Source organism: Salvelinus namaycush, chromosome 40 (genome assembly GCF_016432855.1).
Source record: "Salvelinus namaycush isolate Seneca chromosome 40, SaNama_1.0, whole genome shotgun sequence".
Classification (NCBI taxonomy): Eukaryota; Metazoa; Chordata; class Actinopteri; order Salmoniformes; family Salmonidae; genus Salvelinus; species Salvelinus namaycush.
Window position 1 is genome coordinate 1486242 of NC_052346.1, and position 20676 is coordinate 1506917.

At 41.4% G+C, this 20676-nt stretch overlaps 1 protein-coding gene across 1 annotated transcript in view; it reads right to left on the minus strand.

Annotated features, from left to right (window-relative positions):
• Positions 1–20181, minus strand: part of LOC120033167 (cholecystokinin receptor-like) — a 35180-nt gene extending 14999 nt beyond the window's left edge. The window contains exons 1-2 of the mRNA XM_038979451.1: positions 20019–20181; positions 13400–13648 (exon numbers count right to left, since the gene is read on the minus strand). Coding sequence (XP_038835379.1) covers positions 13400–13648; positions 20019–20181 — 412 coding nt within the window. The remainder of the gene's footprint in view (positions 1–13399; positions 13649–20018) is intronic.
• Between the last annotated feature and the right edge of the window lie 495 nt (positions 20182–20676).

The following is a 20676-nucleotide window of genomic DNA, read 5'->3' on the forward strand; positions in this document are numbered from 1 at the left end:
AGGTCTTCTTTTGTTCTATTTTCACCCAAAAGTGCAAACCCGCGAATCTGGCACTCTAGGCAAGCCCAAGAAAATTATGTAAGTAACACTCTATATTAAGTTGCCCTTACTACTATGTACCTAACACAGTAATAACTGAGTTAACAACATAGTAGTTACATATGCTTTACTATGTACATGAGTCATAAAAGTCATAAAAGATGGCGCCGACAGAGAGGGTAGCCTCGCTTCTAGTCCTTAGGAAACTATGTAGTATTTTGTTTTTCATGTATTATTTCTTACATTGTTTGCCCAGAAAATCTTAAGTGTTATTACATACAGCCGGGAAGAACTATTGGATATCAGAGCGACGTCAATTTACCAGCGCTATGACCAGGAATATGAATTTCCCAAAGCGGATCCTTTGTTCATACCACCCAAGGCATTCAAACTGATTCCAGAGTCTGACCAAAATGACATCGCCGCAGAAGGCACACACATCACCCACCGCTTCTGAGTATTTTACTCGCTAATGTCCAGTCTCTAGATAACAAGGTAGACGAAAATAGTGCTAGGGTTGCTTTCCAGAGAGACATCCGAGATTGTAACATACTCTGTTTCACAGAAACATGGCTCTATGGGGACATGCTGTCATAGTCAGTACAGCCACTGGGATTCTTTGTGCGTCGCATTGACAGGAATAAACATCTCTCAGGGAAGAAGAAGAGTCGGGGTGTATGTTTCATGATTAACGACTCATGGTGTAATTGTAACAACATACAGGAACTCAAGTCCTTCTGTTCACCGGACCTAGAATTCCTCACATACAAATGCCGTCCGTATTATCACCCAAGATAATTCTTGTCCGTTATTGTCACTGCGGTGTAAATCCCCCCCCCAAGCCAACACCACGATGGCCGTCAAGAAACTCCACTGGACTATGTGCAAACTGGAAACCATATATCCGGAGGCTGTATTTATTGTAGATGGGGATTTTCACAAAGCAAATTTGAGAACAAAGCTACCTAAATTCTATCAGCATATCGATTGTGTCACGCCCTGACCTTAGTTATCTTTGTTTTCTTTATTATTTTGGTTAGGTCCGGGTGTGACGAGGGTGGTATGTGTGTTTTTGTCTTGTCTAGGGTTTTGGGTATGTCTAGGTGTGTGTGTGTAGTCTAGGCATTATGTAGGTCTATGGTGGCCTAGATTGGTTCCCAATCAGAGGCAGCTGTTTATCGTTGTCTCTGATTGGGGATCCTATTTAGGTTGCCATTTTCCAGTTTGGTTTGTGGGTGATTGTCTATGTGATGTTGCATGTTTGCATTCAGTGTTATAGCGGTCACGTTCGTTTTGTTATTTTGTATTGTTTGTTAAGTCTTCTTCATTATTAAAAGGAAGAATGTATTCTAATCACGCTGCGCCTTGGTCTCCTCAGTACGACGTTCGTGACAGATTGTAGCACCCGGGTTGGCAAAAACACCCGGGTTGGCAAAAATGATCACTGCTACTCTAACTTCCACGATGCATCCCCCGCCCTTCGTTCGGCAAATCCGACCACAACTCCGTTTTGCGTCTCCCCTCTTATAGGCAAAAATTAAAACAGGATCTACCCGTGACAAGGACCATTCAACGCTGGTCTGACCAATCAGAATCCACGCTTCAAGATTGTTTTGATCGCGCGGACTGGGACATGTTCCAGGTAGCCTCAGAGAATAATGTAGATTTATACGCTGATTCAGTGAGTGAGTTTATAAGGAAGTGCATAGAAGATGTTGTTCCCACTGTGAATTTTAAAACCTACCTTAACCAGAAACCGTGGATAGATGGCGGCATTCGCTCAAAACTGAAACCGCGAACCAACGCATTTAACCATGGAAAGATGACTGGGAATATGGCCGAATACAAAGAGTGTACTTATTCCCTTCGCAAGGCAATCAAACAAGTGAAACGTCAGCACAGGGACAAAGTTGAGTCGCAATTCAACGGCCCAGACATAACCCTCGCAAGGCTGCCGGCCCAGACAACATCCCGAGCTGCGTCCTCAGAGCATGCACAGACGAGCTGGCTGGTATGTTTACGGACATATTCAATCTCTCCCTATCCCAGTCTGGTGTCCCCACATGCTTGAAGAGGGCCACCATTGTTCCTGTACCCAATAAGGCAACGGTAACTGAACTGAATGACTATCGCCCCGTAGCACTCACTTCTGTCATCATTAACTGCTTTGAGAGACTAGTCAAGGATCATATCACCTCCACCTTACCTGCCCCCCTAGACCCACTGCAATTTGCATAATGCCCCAATAGGTCCACAGACGATGCAATCGCCATCACACTGTACACTGCCCTATCCCATCTGGAGAAGAGGTATACCTATGTGAGAATGCTGTTCATTGACTACAGCTCAGCATTCAACACCATCGTACCCTCCAAGCTCATCATTAAGCTTGAGGCCCTGGGTCTCAACCCCGCCCAGTGTGATTGGGTCCTGGACTTCCTGATGGGCCGCCCCCAGGTGTTGAAGGTAGGAAACAACATCTCCACTTCGCTGATCCTCAACACTGAGGCCCCACAAGGGTGCATGCTCAGCCCCCTCCTGTACTCCCTGTTTGCAGATGACTGCATGGCCATGTACACCTCCAACTCGATCATTATGTTTGCAGACGACACTGCAGTAGTAACAACCTCTCACTGAACGTCAACAAAACAATTGAGATGATCGTGGACTTCAGGAAACAGCAGAGGGAGCACCCCGCTATCCACATCGACGGGACCGCAGTGGAGAAGGTGGAAAGTTTAAAGTTCCTCGGCGTACACATCACGAACAAACTGAAATGGTCCACCCACACAAACAGTGTGATGAAGAATTTGCAACAGCGCCTCTTCAACCTCAGGAGGCTGACGAAATTTGGCTTGTCACCTATAGCCCTCACAAACTTCTACAGATGCACAATTGAGAGCATCCTGTCGGGCTGTATCACCGCCTGGTACGACAACTGCACCGCCCACAACGGCAGGGCTCTCCAGAGGGTGGTGCGGTCTAAACAAGGCATCACCGGGGGCAAACTGCCTGCCCTCCAGGACACCTACAGCACCCGAAGGCCAAAAAGACCATCAAGGACAACAACCACCCGAGCCACTGCCTGTTCATCCCGCTGCCATCCAGAGGGCGAGGTCAGGGCAGTTGTATCAAAGCTGGGACCGAGAGACAGAAGCTATTTTTCAATCTCAGGCCATCAAACTGTTAATTAAACAGCTATCACTAAAACAGAGAGGCTGATGCCTACATACAGACTTGAAATCATTTGACAGTCTAGTAATTGTATTAATGCCACTTTATTAATGATGTTTACATAGTATCTTGCACTTCTCATCCCAGATGTATATACTGTATTTTATACCATCTATTGCATCTTGTCTATGCCGGTCGGTCATGGCCCATCCATACATTTATATGTACAAATTTATTCCATCCCTTTGTTTGGACACACCTACTCATTACATTATTTCTTTATTTGGACTATTTTCTACGTTGTAGAATAATAGAGAAGACATCAAAACTATGAAATAACACGTATGGAATCATGTAGTAACCAAATAAGTGTTAAAAAAATCCAAATATGTTTTATTTCAAAATAGCCACCTCATACCTTGATGACAGCTTCGCACACTCTTGGCATTCTCTCAACCAGCTTCATGAGTTAGTCACCTGGAATGCTATTCTATTAACAGATGTGCCTTGTTAAAAGTTAATTAGTAGAATTTCTTTCCTTCTTAATGCGTTCGAACCAATCAGTTGTGTTGTGACAAGGTAGGGTTGGTATACAGAAGATAGCCCTGTTTGGTAAAAGACCAAGTCCATAATATGGCAAGAACAGCTCAAATAAGCAAAGAGAAACGACAGTCCATGATTACTTTAAGACATGAAGGTCAGTCAATTTGAACGTTTCTTCAAGTGCAGTCCCAAAAACCATCAAGCGCTAAAATGAAACTGGCTCTCATGAGGACCGCCACAAGAAAGGAAGACCCAGAGTTACCTCTGCTGCAGAGGACAAGTTCATTAGAGTTAGCTGTATCTCACATTGCAGCCCAAATAAATGCTTCACCGAGTTCAAGTAGTAGACACATCTCAAAATCAACTGTTCAGTGGAGACTGCATGAATCCGGCCTTCATGATCAAATTGCTGCAAAGAAATCCATACTGAAGGACACCAATAATAAGAAGAGACCTGCTTTGGCCAAGAAACACGATCAATGGACATTAGACTGGTGGAAATCTGTCCTTTTGTCTGATGAGTCAAAATTTGCGATTTTTGGTTCCAACCGCCTTGTCTTTGTGAGACGCATAGTAGTTGAACGGATGATCTCCACATGTGTGGCTCCCACCATGAAGCATGGAGGAGGAGGTGTGATGGTGCTTTGCTGGTGACACTGTCAGTGATTTATTTAGAATTCAAGGCACATTTAACCAACATGGCTACCTCAGCAATATGCCATCCCAGCTGGTTTGTGCTTAGTGGGACCATCATTTATTTTTCAACAGGGCAATGACCCAAAACACCTCCAGGCTGTGTAAGGGCTATTTGACCAAGAAGGTGAGTGATGGAGTGATGGATCAGATGACCTGGCTTCCACAATTACCCGACTTCAACCCAATTGAGATGGTTTGGGATGAGTTGGACCGCAGAGTGAAAGAAAATCAGTCAACAAATTCTCAGCATATGTGGGAACTCCTTCAAGACTGTTGGAAAAGCATTCCAGGTGAATCTGGTTGAGAGAATGCCAAGTGTTCAAAGTTGTCATCATGGCAAAGGTTAGTTACTTTGAAGTATCTAAAATGTTAAATATATTTTGATTTGTTTAATTCTTATGGATGAAATCCCGTTAAAGGCCAGCGAAAGTGCAGGACGCCAATTTCAAACAACAGAAATCTCATAATTAAAATTCCTCAAACATACAAGTATTGTACACCATTTTAAAAATAAACTTGTTGTTAATCCCACAACAGTGTCCGATTTCAAAAAGGCATTACGACGAAAGCATACCATGTGATTATGTTAGGTCAGCACCTAGTCACAGAAAAACACAGCCATTTTTCCAGCCAAAGAGAGGAGTCACAAAATCAGAAATAGAGATAAAATTAATCACTAACCTTTGATGATCTTCATCAGATGACACTCATAGGACTTCATGTTACACAATACATGTATGTTTTGTTCGATGAAGTTCATATTTATATCCAAAAATCTCAGTTTACATATGTTCAGTAATGTTTTGCGTCCAAAACATCCGGTGATTTTGCAGAGAGCCACATCAATTTACAGAAATACTCATCAACAATGTTGATGAAATACAAGTATTATACATGGAATTAAAGATATTCTTCTCCTTAATGCAACCGCTGTGTCAGATTTAAAAAAACTTTATGTAAAAAGCACACCATGCAACAATCTGAGTACAGCGCTCAGGCACCAAAACAAGCCATACAGATGCCCGCCATGTTGTGAAGTCAGCAGAAGTCATCGGAATGCACTCCCAGGAATCCCAGTTCGACAATAAATGTTTGTTTTGTTCGATAAAGTCCCTAATTTATGTCCAAATACCTCCTTTTTGTTCGCGCGTTTAGTTCACAAATCCAAATTCAAGAGGTGCAGGCACTTAGTCCAGACGAAAAGTCAAAAAAGTTATTTTACAGTTCGTAGAAACATGTCAAACGATGTATAGAATCAATCTTTAGGATGTTTTTAACATAAATCTTCAATAATGTTTCAACCGGACAATTCTTTTGTATTTAGATATGAATAGGAATGCAGCTAACTCTCACGGCCGCGCGCCTGACTGAGCTCATGGCATTCTGCAAGACACCTGACTCAAACAGCTCTTATTCTCTCCCCCTTCAAAGCCTGAAACAATGTTCTAAAGACTGTTGACATCTAGTGGAAGCCTTAGGAAGTGCAATCGGATAAAATTTTACACTGTACATTGGATAGGCAAAGACTTGAAAATCTACAAACCTCAGATTTCCCACTTCCTGGTTGGATTTTTTCTCAGGTTTTTGCCTGCCATATGAGTTATGTTATACTCACAGACATCATTCAAACAGTTTTAGAAACTCCAGAGTGTTTTATATCCAAAAGTAATAATAATATGCATATATTAGCATCTGGGACAGAGTAGGAGGCAGTTCACTATGGGCACGCAATTCATCCAAAAGTGAAAATGCTGCCCCCTATATCAAAGAAGTTAAAATAAATAAGACCTATACCACATTTAATCTCTCTGGGATATGTGGGACGGTAGCGTCCCACCTAGCCAACATCCAGTGAAAATGCAGAGCGCCAAATTCAAATAAATTACTACAAAAATTAAACTTTCATGAAATCACACATTCAATATATCAAATTAAAGCTACACTTGTTGTGAATCCAGCCAACCTGTCAGGTTTCAAAAATGCTTTACGGCGAAAGCAAACAATGCTATTATCTGAGGACAGCACCCCAGCTAACAATCACAGACTATCATATTTCAACCCTCCCGGCGCGACACAAAACTCAGAAATAACGATATAATTCATGCCTTACCTTTGAAGATCTTCTTCTGTTGGCACTCCAATATGTCCCATAAACATCAGAAATGGTCCTTTTGTTCGATTAATTCTGTCGTTATATCCCCAAAATGTCCATTTATTTGGCGCGTTTGATTCAGAAAAACACCGGTTACAACTCGCCAACATGACTACACATTATCTAATAAGTTACCTGTAATCTTGGTCCAAACATTTCAAACAACTTTCATAATAAAACGTTAGGTATTTTATACCGTAAAAAATCAATAAAATTTAAGACGGAATAAACCGTGTTCAATAGCGGATAAAATGAAAGTGGAGCAAGCGCTAGGTCGCACGCCCCAAACACAACAGTACACTAGACTCAACCCTCGTTTTGATTAGCCATACTTCTTCATTACTCAAAACAAAAACATCAACCAATTTCTAAAGACTTTTGACATCTAGTGGAAGCCCTAGGAACTGCAACCAGATGCCTCAGAAATCTAGATTCCCATAGAAACTAATTGAAAACAAGGTCACCTCAAAAAAAGTAATTCCTGGATGGTTTGTCCTCGGGGTTTCGCCTGCCAAATATGTTCTGTTATACTGACAGACATTATTTTAACAGTTTTAGAAACTTTAGAGTGTTTTCTATCCAAATCTACAATTTACTTTGGGCACGCTTTTCATCCGGACTTGAAAATACCGCCCCCTATCCCAAACAGGCTAGCTTGCTAGCTACTTCCAGACATAAACAAGAAAACACATCCTCGCTCTGACCATTCTACTCACCCTAGCAGAGCTGGTTAGACTTTTTCCATGTTATTCAAAGCGTTGGTGACTAACTGCGCTGAGCTGCTGGCAATAATTGAATTACGTTATTTTCCCTAACGTTTACTGTCACCGGCCATATTCAGCGGGAGTTGACTGCTTGTAAAGTCATCAGTTATTCTGCGCTCTGGTACATTCAGACAAGAGTGTTCTGAAATCCAAACAAATAGCCAGAGCGAATTTACAAAGCACTCTATTTAACTTCTTATGGCTGGGGGCAGTATGGATCTGTTTGCACTTCCTACGCCTTCCACTAGATGCCAACAGTCTGTAGAACGTGGAATGAAGCCTCTAGTGTGATGTGGGGCCGGATGGGAGGTGTTTCAGTCATTGGTCTGGCAGAATGCCAGTTCCTGGTCATGCGCTTTCCTCATGATATCGCCTTGCATTCCATAACTTCTACAGACACGAAGGAATGCTCCGGTTGGAACGTTATTGGATATATATGATAACAACATCCTGAAGATTGATTCTCTACTTAGTTTGACCAGTTTATTCGACCTGTTATATAACTTTTTGAAGTTTTCATCCGAGTTTGCCTGCATCTGTGCGAGCGTTTCGACATGTGCACTAAACATGCTAGCAAAAGTAGCTACTTAGACATAAGTAGTGGACATTGTCGTACAAAAGAACGATTTATTGTGGAACTAGGATTCCTGGGAGTGCATTCTGCTGAAGATCATCAAAGGTAAGGGAATATTTATGATGTATTTCGTATTTCTGTTGACTCCAACATGGCGGAGAAATGTTGTTATTTTTGAGCGCCGTCTCAGATTATTGCATGGTGTGCTTTATCCGTAAAGTTTTTTTGAAATCTGACACAGCGGTTGCATTAAGAACAAGTGTATCTTTATGTAAAACATGTATCTTTCATCAAAGTTTATGATGAGTATTTCTGTTATTTGACGTGGCTCTCTGCAATTTCTCCGGATATTTTGGAGGCATTTCTGAACAAGGCGCCAATGTAAACCGAGATTTGTGGATATAAATATGCACATTATCGAACAAAACATAAATCTATTGTGTAACATGATGTCCTATGAGTGTCATCTGATGAAGATCATCAAAGGTTAGTGATTAATTTGATCTCTAATTCTGCTTTTTGTGACTACTATCTTTTGCTGGGAAAATGGCTGTGTTTTTCTGTGGCTATGTACTGAGCTAGCATAATCGTTTGGTGTGCTTTCGCCGTAAATCCTTTTTGAAATCAGACATGTTGACTGGATTCACAACATGTGTAGCTTTAATTTGGTGTCTTTCATGTGTGATTTCATGAAAGATTGATTTTTATAGTAGTATATTTGAATTTGGCGCGCTACATTTTTTCTGGATTTTGGCCAAGTGGGACGCTACCGTCCCACATATCCCAGAGATGTTAAAGAGCATATTGAAGTTAGAAGCAATATGATTTGAAGCAATAGCATACAACTATTTTAGCACTGTTTCACGCTGCTCTGAGACAAGCATGGGGACTGGTATTGATAAATCAATGAGATTTAAATTTTCACTGAATCGCTGTTTCATTGGTTAGACTACAATTATACGGCAGAAATGTTATGCAATTTAAGAGCAAATTCTTATTTACAAGGACAGCCTACTCCTTCCTCCCCATCGGGGAATTGAACCCCGGTCTCCCGCGTGCCCTCACAAAACGGGGATTCTTCAGCAGAAGAGCCCTTTACTGTAGCCTACTCCCAACTGCTCCATATTTTCCGTTCCGTTTAAAAAGCATATTGAAATTAGAAGCAATAGGATTTAAAGCAATAACTATTTCAGCAGCTTTGCACTGCTATGAAACAAGCATTGGGACTGGTCTTGATAAATCAATGAGATTTTTATTTTCACTGAATCTCCGTTTGGGTATTGGTGACACTGCAATTAGGGTGTGGAAATGTCATGCCACTTAGATATTTATTTTGAATCCTCCAATCCTCTTATGCTCTTAGTACTATAGCCTACTCCCGACTGTCACGTTGTACAGTGCCATATTTTCCTTTCCATCCTAACGGAAACTGTGAGGGTTTCATTTTATTTTTATTTTTATAGAAACACCATAATAATAATCAAATGAATTAGGCTACATTTCTTAAAATCAATCCCATATACTGTTCTTACAAAATAGGTTTTAAATTCTCTAGTAATGCCAATATTGAAGACTGTCAAATGCTTCTCAAAGATGCCCTCGGGTGGTCAAACTAGCACTAACTTACATTATTGGTAAAAATTGCCGACAATTAAATACCGTGCCATTGAATTCTGCAGCAGCCGGCAAGGTGTGGAGGTGGCTCCTGTCCCAAGTGTCACATAGAGGGAGGGTGCTGATAATCAACAACCTGGTGGCATCTTTCCTGTTGCATAAATGGGTGGTCCTCAACCCCACCCCCCCAAATGTGGCTAAATGTGTTTTGTTGAATTTTATGTTTGTCAAGGCAAAGTTGGCTTTTTGGATAACTAAACTCAGCAAAGAAAAGAAACGTCCTCTCACTGCCAACCGAGTTTATTTTCAGCAAACTTAACATGTGTAAATATTTGTATGAACATAACAAGACTCAACAACTGAGACATAAACTGAAGAAGTTCCACAGACATGTGACTAACAGAAATGGAATAATGTGTCCCTGAACAAAGAAGGGTGGGTCAAAATCAAAAGTAACAGTCCGTATCTGGTGTGGCCACCAGCTGCATTCTCATGGACTGCACCAGATTTTCCAGTTCTTGCTGTGAGATGTTACCCCACTCTTCCACCAAGGCACCCTCAAGTTCCCGGACATTTCTGGGGGGAATGGCCATAGCCCTCACCCTCTGATCCAACAGGTCCCAGACGAGCTCAATGGGATTGAGATCCGGGCTCTTCACTGGCCATGGCAGACCACTGTCTTGCAGGAAATCACGCACAAAACGAGCAATATGGCTGGTGGCATTGTCATGCTGGAGGGTCATGTCAGGATGAGCTTGCAGGAAGGGTACCACATGAGGGAGGAGATTGTCTTCCCTGTAACGCACAGCGTTGAGATTGCTGATGATGCTGTGACACACCGCCCCAGACCGTGACGGACCCTATCCCGCTCAAGAGTACAGGCCTCGGTGTCACGCTAATTCCTTTGACGATAAACATGAATCCAACCATCACCCCATGTAAGACAAAACAGCGACTCGTCAGTGAAGAGGACTTTTTGCCAGTCCTGTCTGGTCCAGCAACGGTGGGTTTGTGCCCATAGGCGACGTTGTTGCCGCTGATGTCTGGTGAGGACCTGCCTTACAACAGGTCTACAAGCTCTCAGTCCAGCCTCTCTCAGCCTATTGCGGACAGTCTGAGCACTGATGGAGGGATTGTGCGTTCCTGGTGTAACTCGGGCAGTTGTTGTTGCCATCTTGTACCTGTCCCGCAGGTGTGATGTTCGGATGTACCGATCCTGTGCAGGTGTTGTTACACGTGGTCTGCTACTGCGAGGATGATCAGCTGTCCATCCTGTTTCCCTGTGGCGCTGTCTTAGGCGTCTCACAGTACGGACATTGCAGTTTATTGCCCTGGCCACATCTGCAGTCCTCATGCCTCCTTGCAGCATGCCTAAGGCGCGTTCACGCAGATGAGCAGGGACCCTGGGCATCTTTCTTTCTGTGTTTTTCAGAGTCAGTAGAAAGGCCTCTTTAGTGTCCTAAGTTTTTCATAATTGTGACCTTACTTGCTTTCCAATTGTAAATTGTTAGTGTCTTAACAACCGTTCCAAAGGTTCATGTTCATTAATTGTTTATGGTTCATCGAACAAGCATGGGAAGCAGTGTTTAAACCCTTTACAACGAAGATCTGTGAAGTTATTTGGATTTTTACGAATTATCTTTGAAAGACAGGTTCCTGAAAAGGGGACGTTTCTAATTTTGCTGGGTTTAGGAGGAACAGGGCGTAAGGGGGATAACAGACCCTTCACTATTATTTAATGGGATGGTGTCTGCACACCTTAGGGTGTAATTTGAGTTCATTTAAATTATAAAAAGTGTGGAGATGTTTCAGGAGATATGGTGTGTTGGGGGGCTGTCTATATATCTGGGGAAGTTGTTTTGGATATGCGGTTGTAGAAGTGGTGAGGTTTTGGTTATGGTGATGTGTGGTGTTGTTTTGTATCGTGGGGTAGAGGGCAAGGTGAGTATGGCACATGTATGCAGTACTGCAGTACATGATATATTTTGGTGTTTTATTTTAAGGGGGGGTGGTGAGGTTTTAATGAAATGAGAACATTTCATTAAAGAAAGACAAAAAGTCAAGTCTCTCTCTCGCTCTCTCGCATTCTCTCTCTCTCCCTCTCTCTCACTCTCTCTCCCACCCACGCTCTCTCTTACCCCCTCTCTCTTCTCTTTCTCTCTCTCTGACTCAGGGAGGTATTGTGGTCCATTGGGCCCAGCCTGATGAATAGCCAGCTCATTAGTAAGTCACACTCCTGCACACGTATGACAGTCCAACTGGCTCTGGCATGATGGGTTGTGTCCTTCCTGACCTCAGCATATTGTGCCCCCCCTCTCACCCTCTCTCTCCCACCACAGGTTTTATGACTTTATGACAGATTACACATTTCTGGCAGAGACTCTCTCCCCCTGGTCATGCAGAAAGAGATGGGAAATAAACCTATGGAACAAAGAGCTTCTCTTTGTTAAACTCCTAATCCCCAAAATTGGAGGACTTAACAATATTTCTATGTTTGAGACTGTGGGAATGGTCCGTGGGTATTTAAAGAACAATCCTGTCGAAGTTGTTTATTTTGTGACATCAGGAAGGACGGTAGCACAGAACTGAGCTAGCTTTGGAAGTGAACATTTCTATTAGTTTTCTACCTTGAATGTTTAAAATATATGATTGAATATTAAACTATTTGTGAGAAGATGTAATGTCATGTTGGCCTTCTAAACAAGATACTTGTTTAGTTACATAGTTTTAACTAGTCAGTGGCCACACCCTCGTGAGCCTAGACATTACGTAGGCGTCATGGACCGCCCTTTTCTCAGAAGTGTATAAAACCCACTCCTGACAAAACTTACATTAGACCAGTCCGCGTGCAGCTGTGGCTACATGGCTGACAAATGGATTAAAACTACAAGTCCAGAAAACCAGACTACATGTAGTGTTGGCTACACGGCTAGAAATGGTACAACTCTGAGACTATCAATCACTACAGAATAAGAGCAAATCCTAAACGTAGAATTACTGGTCTGCAGCTAGAAATTACATAAACCTAGGATGAGAATACCGACATCTGCCGAAACATCTATTCTAAGGACATGGTACGCCTGACGTATCCATTATGAACACAACCCAAGACTTTCTGATGATTGACTCTTCAGCAGACGGACCAGCGATTTCATCAGACAGAGACAACAAGACATACAAGCGTAAATATGTACATTGCAATTTCTTTCAGAATGAGCGGCCGTTCATGTGCAAAGGATTAGCATTTCAATGAATATAATTATCAACTGTGTGTAGTGAATCCATTTTGTCTTTCCTGCTCTTTTATCTGTCCCCACCCCTTTCCATTGTCTACCAAGCCGTCATACTGGTTTAGCCCACTAGGGACGTATCAATATATTGTGTAGTAACCAATATCTACTCTTCGTTTGTTACGTATGTATTTCTGTGAAAATTAGTTAGTTAATAAATAAATAAGCCAATTTGTATATCGCTGATTCATCATTTAGGCTAGGGTTCGTGCAGATTTCCAAGTGTTTGCGACATTCAGTAATGGGAACTGATGAGGTAATAATAATTCATTAGTAGAAGACTGTAATTGATCAGATATTAAAATATCTGAAGATTTATATTCGCGGGAACTTATAACTCTGTAATTCTCAACATTTTCCGTGGTGCTCCGACTTCTTAATGAATGTTTACATGATTAGTTTAATCACGTAATAAACCTAGAGTACTGATTTGATATAAACACGTCTTCACATTTAATGATAGTCCAGACACGACAACATGGAATTAGATAATTGGTGAATTTGTGCAGTTCGACTGCTTTGCAGACGGTCTGGAACGTGGCCACAATCTTACCCATGAAGTAGGTGACCATTTTACACATGGCAGCTCCGAAGATGAAGTCCTCCAGCATGTTTGGGATGAGCGTGAAGGGCATGCAGAAGACAGCCAACGTCAGGTCACTGACCGCCAGCGACAGCAAGAAGGAGTTGGTGACCGTGCGCATGCGCTTGTTGACCGTCAGGACCACAATGATCAGAAGGTTGCCAAAGACGCTGAGCAGGAAGATGAGAGAGTAGAGCAGGATGCGCACCGAGTCCATCTCTGAGAGAGAAATATGACAATGATCACATATTAAAACATCAGTAAAAGTCGGAAGTTTACATACACTTATGTCGGAGTCATTAAAATTTTTACTATTTTTATTTTTTTATTTTTCAACCACTCAACAAATGTATTGTTACAAACTACAGTTTTGGCAAGTCGGTTAGGACATCTACTTTGTGCATGACACAAGTCATTTTTCCAACAATTGTTTACAGACAGATTATTTCACTTATAATTCACTGTATCACAATTCCAGTGGGTCAGAAGTTTACATACACTAAGTTGACAGTGCCTTTAAATAGCTTGGAAAATTTCAGAAAATTATGTCATGGCTTTAGAAGCTTCTGATAGGCTAATTGACATAATTTGAGTCAATTGGAGGTGTACCTGTGGATGTATTTCAAAGCCGACCTTCAAACTCAGTGCCTCTTTGCTTGACATAATGAGAAAATCCAAAGAAATCAGCGAAGACCTCAGAAAAAAATTATAGACCTCCAAAAGTCTGGTTCATCCTTTGGAGCAATTTCCAAACGCCTGAAGGTACCACGTTCGTCTGTACAAACAATAGTACGCAAGTATAAACACCATGGGACCACGCAGCCGTCATACCGCTCAGGAAGGAGACGTGTTCTGTCTCCTAGAGATGAACGTACTGTGGTGTAAAAAGTGCAAATGAATCCCAGAACAACAGCAAAGGACCAAGATGCTGGAGAAAACAGGTACAAAAGTATCTATATCCACAGTAAAACGAGTCCTATATCGACGTAACATGAAAGTCTGCTCATCAAGGAAGAAGCCACTGCTCCAAAACTGCCACAAAAATGCCAGACTGCGGTTTGCAACTGCACATGCGGACAAAGATCGTACTTTTCGGAGAAATGTCCTCTGGTCTGATGAAACAAAAATAGAACTGTTTGGACATAATGACCATTTTTATGTTTGGAGGAAAAAGGGGGCGGCTCTCTAGCCGAAGAACACCATCCCAACCGTGAAGCACGGGGGTGACAGCATCATGTTGTGGGGGTGCTTTGCTGCAGGAGGGACTGGTGCACTTCACAAAATAGATGGCATCACGAGGCAGGAAAATTATGTGGATATATTAAAAAAACATCTCAAGACGTCAGTCAGGAAGTTAAAGCTTGGTCTCAAATGGGTCTTCCAAATGGACAATGACCCTAAGCATACTTCCAAGGTTGTGGCAAAATGGCTTAAGGACAACAAAGTCAAGGTATTGGAGTGGCCGTCACAAAGCCCTGACCTCAATCCTATAGAAAATTTGTGTGCAGAACTGAAAAAGCATTTGCGAGCAAGGAGGCCTACAAACTTGACTCAGTTACACCAGCTCTGTCAGGAGGAATGGGCCAAAATTCACCCAACTTATTGTGGGAAGCTTGTGGAAGGCTACCCAAAACGTTTGACACAAATTAAACAATTTAAAGGCAATGCTACCAAATACTAATTGAGTGTATGTAAACTTCTGACCCACTGGGAATGTGATAAAAGAAATAAAAGCTGAAATAAATAATTCTCTCTACTATTATTCTGACATTTCACATTCTTCAAATAAAATGGTGATCCTAACTGACCTAAAACAGGGAATTTGTATTAGGATTAAATGTCAGGATTGTGAAAAACTGAGTTTAAATGTATTTGGCTAAGGTGTATGTAAACTTCCGACTTCAACTGTATTTTCATTTTATTTATATTAGTTCAAAAAATGTAATGTACATTTTGTTTAGGTTCAGTTCGTTTTCAGATGCATTTGACTAGTTTTATGAATAGATTTATATAAAAATGGATTGGATTTACAGTATATAACACTTTTCTACCAACTGAGGTACTCAATGCGCTTTACATAGTAAGGGGGAAACTCGGCAACCATTTTGTGCCAGAACGCTCACCACACATCAGCTATCAGGTGGAGATGTGAGGAGTGATATATGCCATGTATGAATGAGGGGGGTGATTAGATGGCCATGATGGAATAGGGCAAGATTGGGAATTTAGCCATGACACTGGGGTTAACACCTGTACTCTTACGATAAGTGCCATTAGATTTTGTATGACCTCAGAGAGTCAGGACATCCGAAAGATGGCACCTCACGCAAGGCAATGTTCCCTTGCACCTTCACGTCAACTGCATTAACTTTACAAGAATCCTGTAATCAAAGTTCATTAAGATTTGACTGCAGTGGACTGCAAGCTTCTGCAGTTGCCCTTCACCAACTTCATCCTGCAGCCTTTGTCTGCATTGTGGGAGGCTCTATTGTCAACAAATCATTAGGGTGTTTCTGTTAGACTAACGCGAACGTGACCAAAGACATGATTGAAACAGGAACCAATTTGCCACAATGTATATGTACAATAGTGGATATACAAATACATGTGATATTTGAGGCTCTCTCTCTCTAAGTGATTGTACAGTATACACACGTTATATTATGATTTTAGTTTGTGAGTGTGTGATATGTTTACTTCGACATTATAAAGAAAACCTTTCATAAACAATAGCAACACTGCCATGTTAATCTGAGCCTCCCTGTTAGAAAACCACATTTGTGTCCGACTTTCGAGGCTGTCACTTCATTCCTAGACTTTCATCTACAGTCGTTTGCTTTATCCTTACCACTCAGACGCTCCCAATATCTGCAGTGCTGCTCGTGGCAATGTCATTGCGCTGAGTCTACCTTATAATCAGGGTTTCCCAAACTAGGGGATTTGAAAATTGGGTCACGAGTGAAAATTTGCGCCTGGTAGATCCTGATTACATACAGTATTAAAGCGGTAACTAATCCAACTATGGGATTTGCATAGGCTTCTGAGGAACTCATAAACCTCTGTAAGCCTCATTGATGCTACAAAACTGTCAGTGTTAAACCTTGATGACAATACAGCAGAAAAGTTGAACAGAAATGACATCTACTCTAAAAAATATATATTAAAGCCACGCCCCTAATAAGCCAATCCTCCATTCCATGGTTCCTTCAGGAACCTGTTGCTACATTGAACCATTAAAGGTTCCTCCAAGAAACCGTCAACTAGCTGAAGGTGCAAATATGAACCATTGAACAGCCATTGTTCCTTGAGGAACTCTAGGGGTTCCTTGAGTCAGTCCTTATTCTAAGAGTGTAGACTCAGCGAAATGACTTTGCCATGAGCAGCGCCACAGATATTGAGATGAGCGCGATGCAAGACTTCGCTCTCACACAGCCATACACAGTATCTCCACATGTGCATGGGTTCGCTTCACACCATTACAGCATGATAGCCACAGGACCAAAACAGGGGAGAAGTTTAGCCTCGCGGTTTAAATATTTTATTTCAGTTCGTTGTTTTTTCAGGATTAGTTTTTGTTTTAGTTTCAGTTTACTGTAATAACCTTGGATGGAAGGGACAGCTACTGTCAGGCCATAAATTGCTCTGTCTCCGAGACAGCCGAGTCAGCTAAAAACCTTTTGGCCATGGAGTCTGCAGATGAAGTCTACATTATAAGAAAGATGTCAGGGCTGTATGTGTGTGTGTGTGTGTGTGTGCTTGTCTGCGTGCATGTGTGTGCATGCGTGCATACGCTTGTATGTAAGGGGGGCTTGTGTCGTATCTATGGGTGCAGTTCTATACCTTTTCCCCATAATTTTGGTCCATAACTCTCCTAGTTTCAGGAAAGGTATCTCCACAGGTTTTCATTTTTTTCTATATTTGATTAGTTACCCAACTTTGTCTGGTGATAGTTAAGTTGAAAATATATTAACTTTAATAGTCATGCTCTGTGGAAAATGTAATTTCAGAATATTGGGCCATAAAAGTGATGCACCAGTGTAGTGTGAAATATATAGAATTGTTTAGAGGACTTTGATTTAATTTCCTCCTCTACTATAGTAAAAACCTATGAGAGAACAGCGAATAGCCTGAAACCCCAAGGTCTGTTTCAGTCTGATAATAGACCCCTAGTCTACTAGGTATGCACCAGACACAGCCAGCCGTGAGGTGTAGCGGCAAAAACGTATTTGTTCTTATTGTCACTCAAAGAGAGTCGAGCATATAACAATTGCTTGGTTTTATTCTTGTAGATCATAATAAGCTTGAATATGAATTAAAGATAACTCATTTAAATTAAATATTACCAAAGATAAAATGTAAGGATACCATATTTAATTGAATAATATAATTTGAATGTGTTGAGATCAATGTGGTTGGGGTATCAATAGAAATCACTCCAGCCAGGTGATTGAAAACAGTTTGAGATTCTCCAAAGTAGCCACCCTTTGCCTTGATGACAGCTTTGCACACTCTTGGCATTCTCTCAACCAAATTCATGAGGTAGCCATCTGAAATGCATTTAAAATAAACTGGTGTGCCTTGTTAATTTGTAGAATTTCTTTCCTTAATGCGTTTGAGCCAGTTGTGACAGGCAGGAGTGGTATACAGAAGATAGCCCTATTTGGTAAAATACCAAGTCCATATTATGGTAAGAATAGCTCAAATAGGCAAAAAAAAACGACAGTACATCATTACTTTAAGACATGAAGGTCAGTCAATGCGGAAAAAAAAAAAAAACTTCAAGTGCGGTTGCAAAAACCATCAAGCACTATGATGAAACTATCTCTCATGAGGACCACCACAGGAAAGAAAGACCCAGAGTTACCTCCGCTGAAGAGGATAAGTTCATTAGAGTTACCAGCCTCAGAAATTGCAGCCCAAATAAATGCTTCACAGAGTTCAAGTAATAGACACATCTCAATATCAATTATTCAGAGGAGAGTCCGTGAATCAGGCCTTCATGGTCGAGTAACTGCAAAGAAACAACTACTACAGGACACCAAAAAGAAGAAGAGACTTGCTTGGGCCAAGAAACACGACCAATAGGCATTAGACCAGCAAAAATCTGAGTCCAAATTTGAGATTTTTGGTTTCGACCACCGTGTCTTTGTGAGACGCAGAGTAGGTGAACGGATGATCTCTGCATGTGTGATTCCCACCTTGAAGCATGGAGGAGGAGGTGTGATGGTGTAGTGGTGCTTTGTTGGGGACACTGTCAGTGATTTATTTAGAATTCAAGGCACACTTAACTAGCATGGCTACCACAGCATTCTGCAGTGATACGCCATCCCATCTGGTTTGCGCTTAGAGGGACTATAATTTGATTTTCAACAGGACAATTACCCAACACACCTCCAGGCTGTGTAAGGGCTCTTTGACCAAGAGTGATGGAGTGCTACATCAGATGACCTGGCCCCCACAATCACCCGACCACAACCCTACTGGGATAGTTTGGGATGAGTTGGACGGCAGAGTGAAGGAAAAGCAGCCACCAAGAGCTCAGAATATGTGGGAACTCCTTCAAGACTGTTGGAAAAGCATTCCAGGGGAAGCTGGTTGAGAGAATGCCAAGAGTGTGCAAAGCTGTCATCAAGGCAAAGTGTGGCTACTTTGAATATTCTCAAAAATATAAATATATTTTTATATAACACTTTTGATTACTAAATGATTTCATATGTGTTATTTAATAGTTTCGATGTATTCATTATCATTCTACATTGTAGAAAATAGTAAAAATAAAGAAAAACCCTTGTGTAGGTGGGTCCAAACCTTTTGGCTGGTACTGTATGTTAACTTTTTTTGTGCCTTGATAAAGAACCTTACGTGCACACTGAATGAGTGGTCACCAATTTTATTTTCAACACTTTCCCTGGATGCCACTAGTCTTGTTCAAGTAAACAGTTCATCTGTTTTATCCGAAGTGTCCCCACTTGCATCACCGAATAATTAGCTTTTGTGTGGCATTGACTGGTAAGATGCTTCAGGAAGGTGTCTCCTGTGCCAGCAAGGCAGAGTTTCCGCCAGGTATGGGCAGAATTGTGGAGGAAGTAGTACTCTCGAAGCAATCAGCATGACGTCCTTTACATTTGCGATGTCATTTTGCTTCAAAATGTGATTTATTTATTGGTTTTTAAGAGGCAATTACTCAAAAATGACAAACTAAAATGAATTTATACACACGAATCTTCAGGGGTCATTTTGCAACAAAAAAATTCTGCCCACTTATTTCCCTTCAAAATGTGTTTGCCTAAGGATAGTCAGCATGCACATATCTAAATCTTACCAAACCCTACTTTTTTCTGTCAGAAAATATACATTTCCCTTAAGGTGGGCGTTTTCCCCCAAGTTAGCCTATTGTTCAATGTGTTGTGAACAACATGCTGCTGTGACAAACAATGCCAAATACAGAAAATTATTTTCTTCGCAACCCATCATATAATTGAATGGAGGAATTAATCTCATGTACTTAATTTAATGATAGGAAATGATTCAAGAAGCTCAAAACAATAGAGATAGTTATAGAGAATCTTTAGGAACCTTCCAGTAATACCTTTTTGTCGTGTGGATGGGGTTTTTGTGATGACAGACGCATTGTCACAGGTGGTATTGGTAACTTCCTTGCTCATATTTCCAGATGCATTCACGGATGATTTGCTCTGCAGACAGTCCAGGAATGTTGACAAAGAAGTGTCATTCGAAGTTTGTAAAGCCATGTTTTTTTCTCTGTTCTTCAAACTATAAAAATTTATCAAATAAATTACTTTTCATCCTTATCAGTTGTATCTCTATGAAAAAATTATAAAGTTGCAAAGTGCATCACAAAAATGCCCATGGTAGCAAATCTGCTCCACAGGATTATTTCCAATTTACTCTCCTGTCGTTTTGACATAAAAATGTTCTGAAGGCGAGCTGTCATATATGTCAATCCACTGACAGTCTGCAGAAAGATATACAGATCCGTGAGAAGAGTCACTGAGAGCACACTGGCATCACTGTTGTGTGGAAACCTGAGAGACTTTCTGGTATATAGAGAGAGGGCGTGTGTTTTTATACTGAGGGATATCTTTCTCTCTCCGCTCTCTCTCTCCTCTCTCTCTATGTGTGTCACTATATAAACACGTGTTGGAGAGGGGTGTTTGGGATGAGGGGCCATGCAGTTACTTAACTGCAGCACAGTAGCATATACTATAGCTTGATACTGCCTCCCA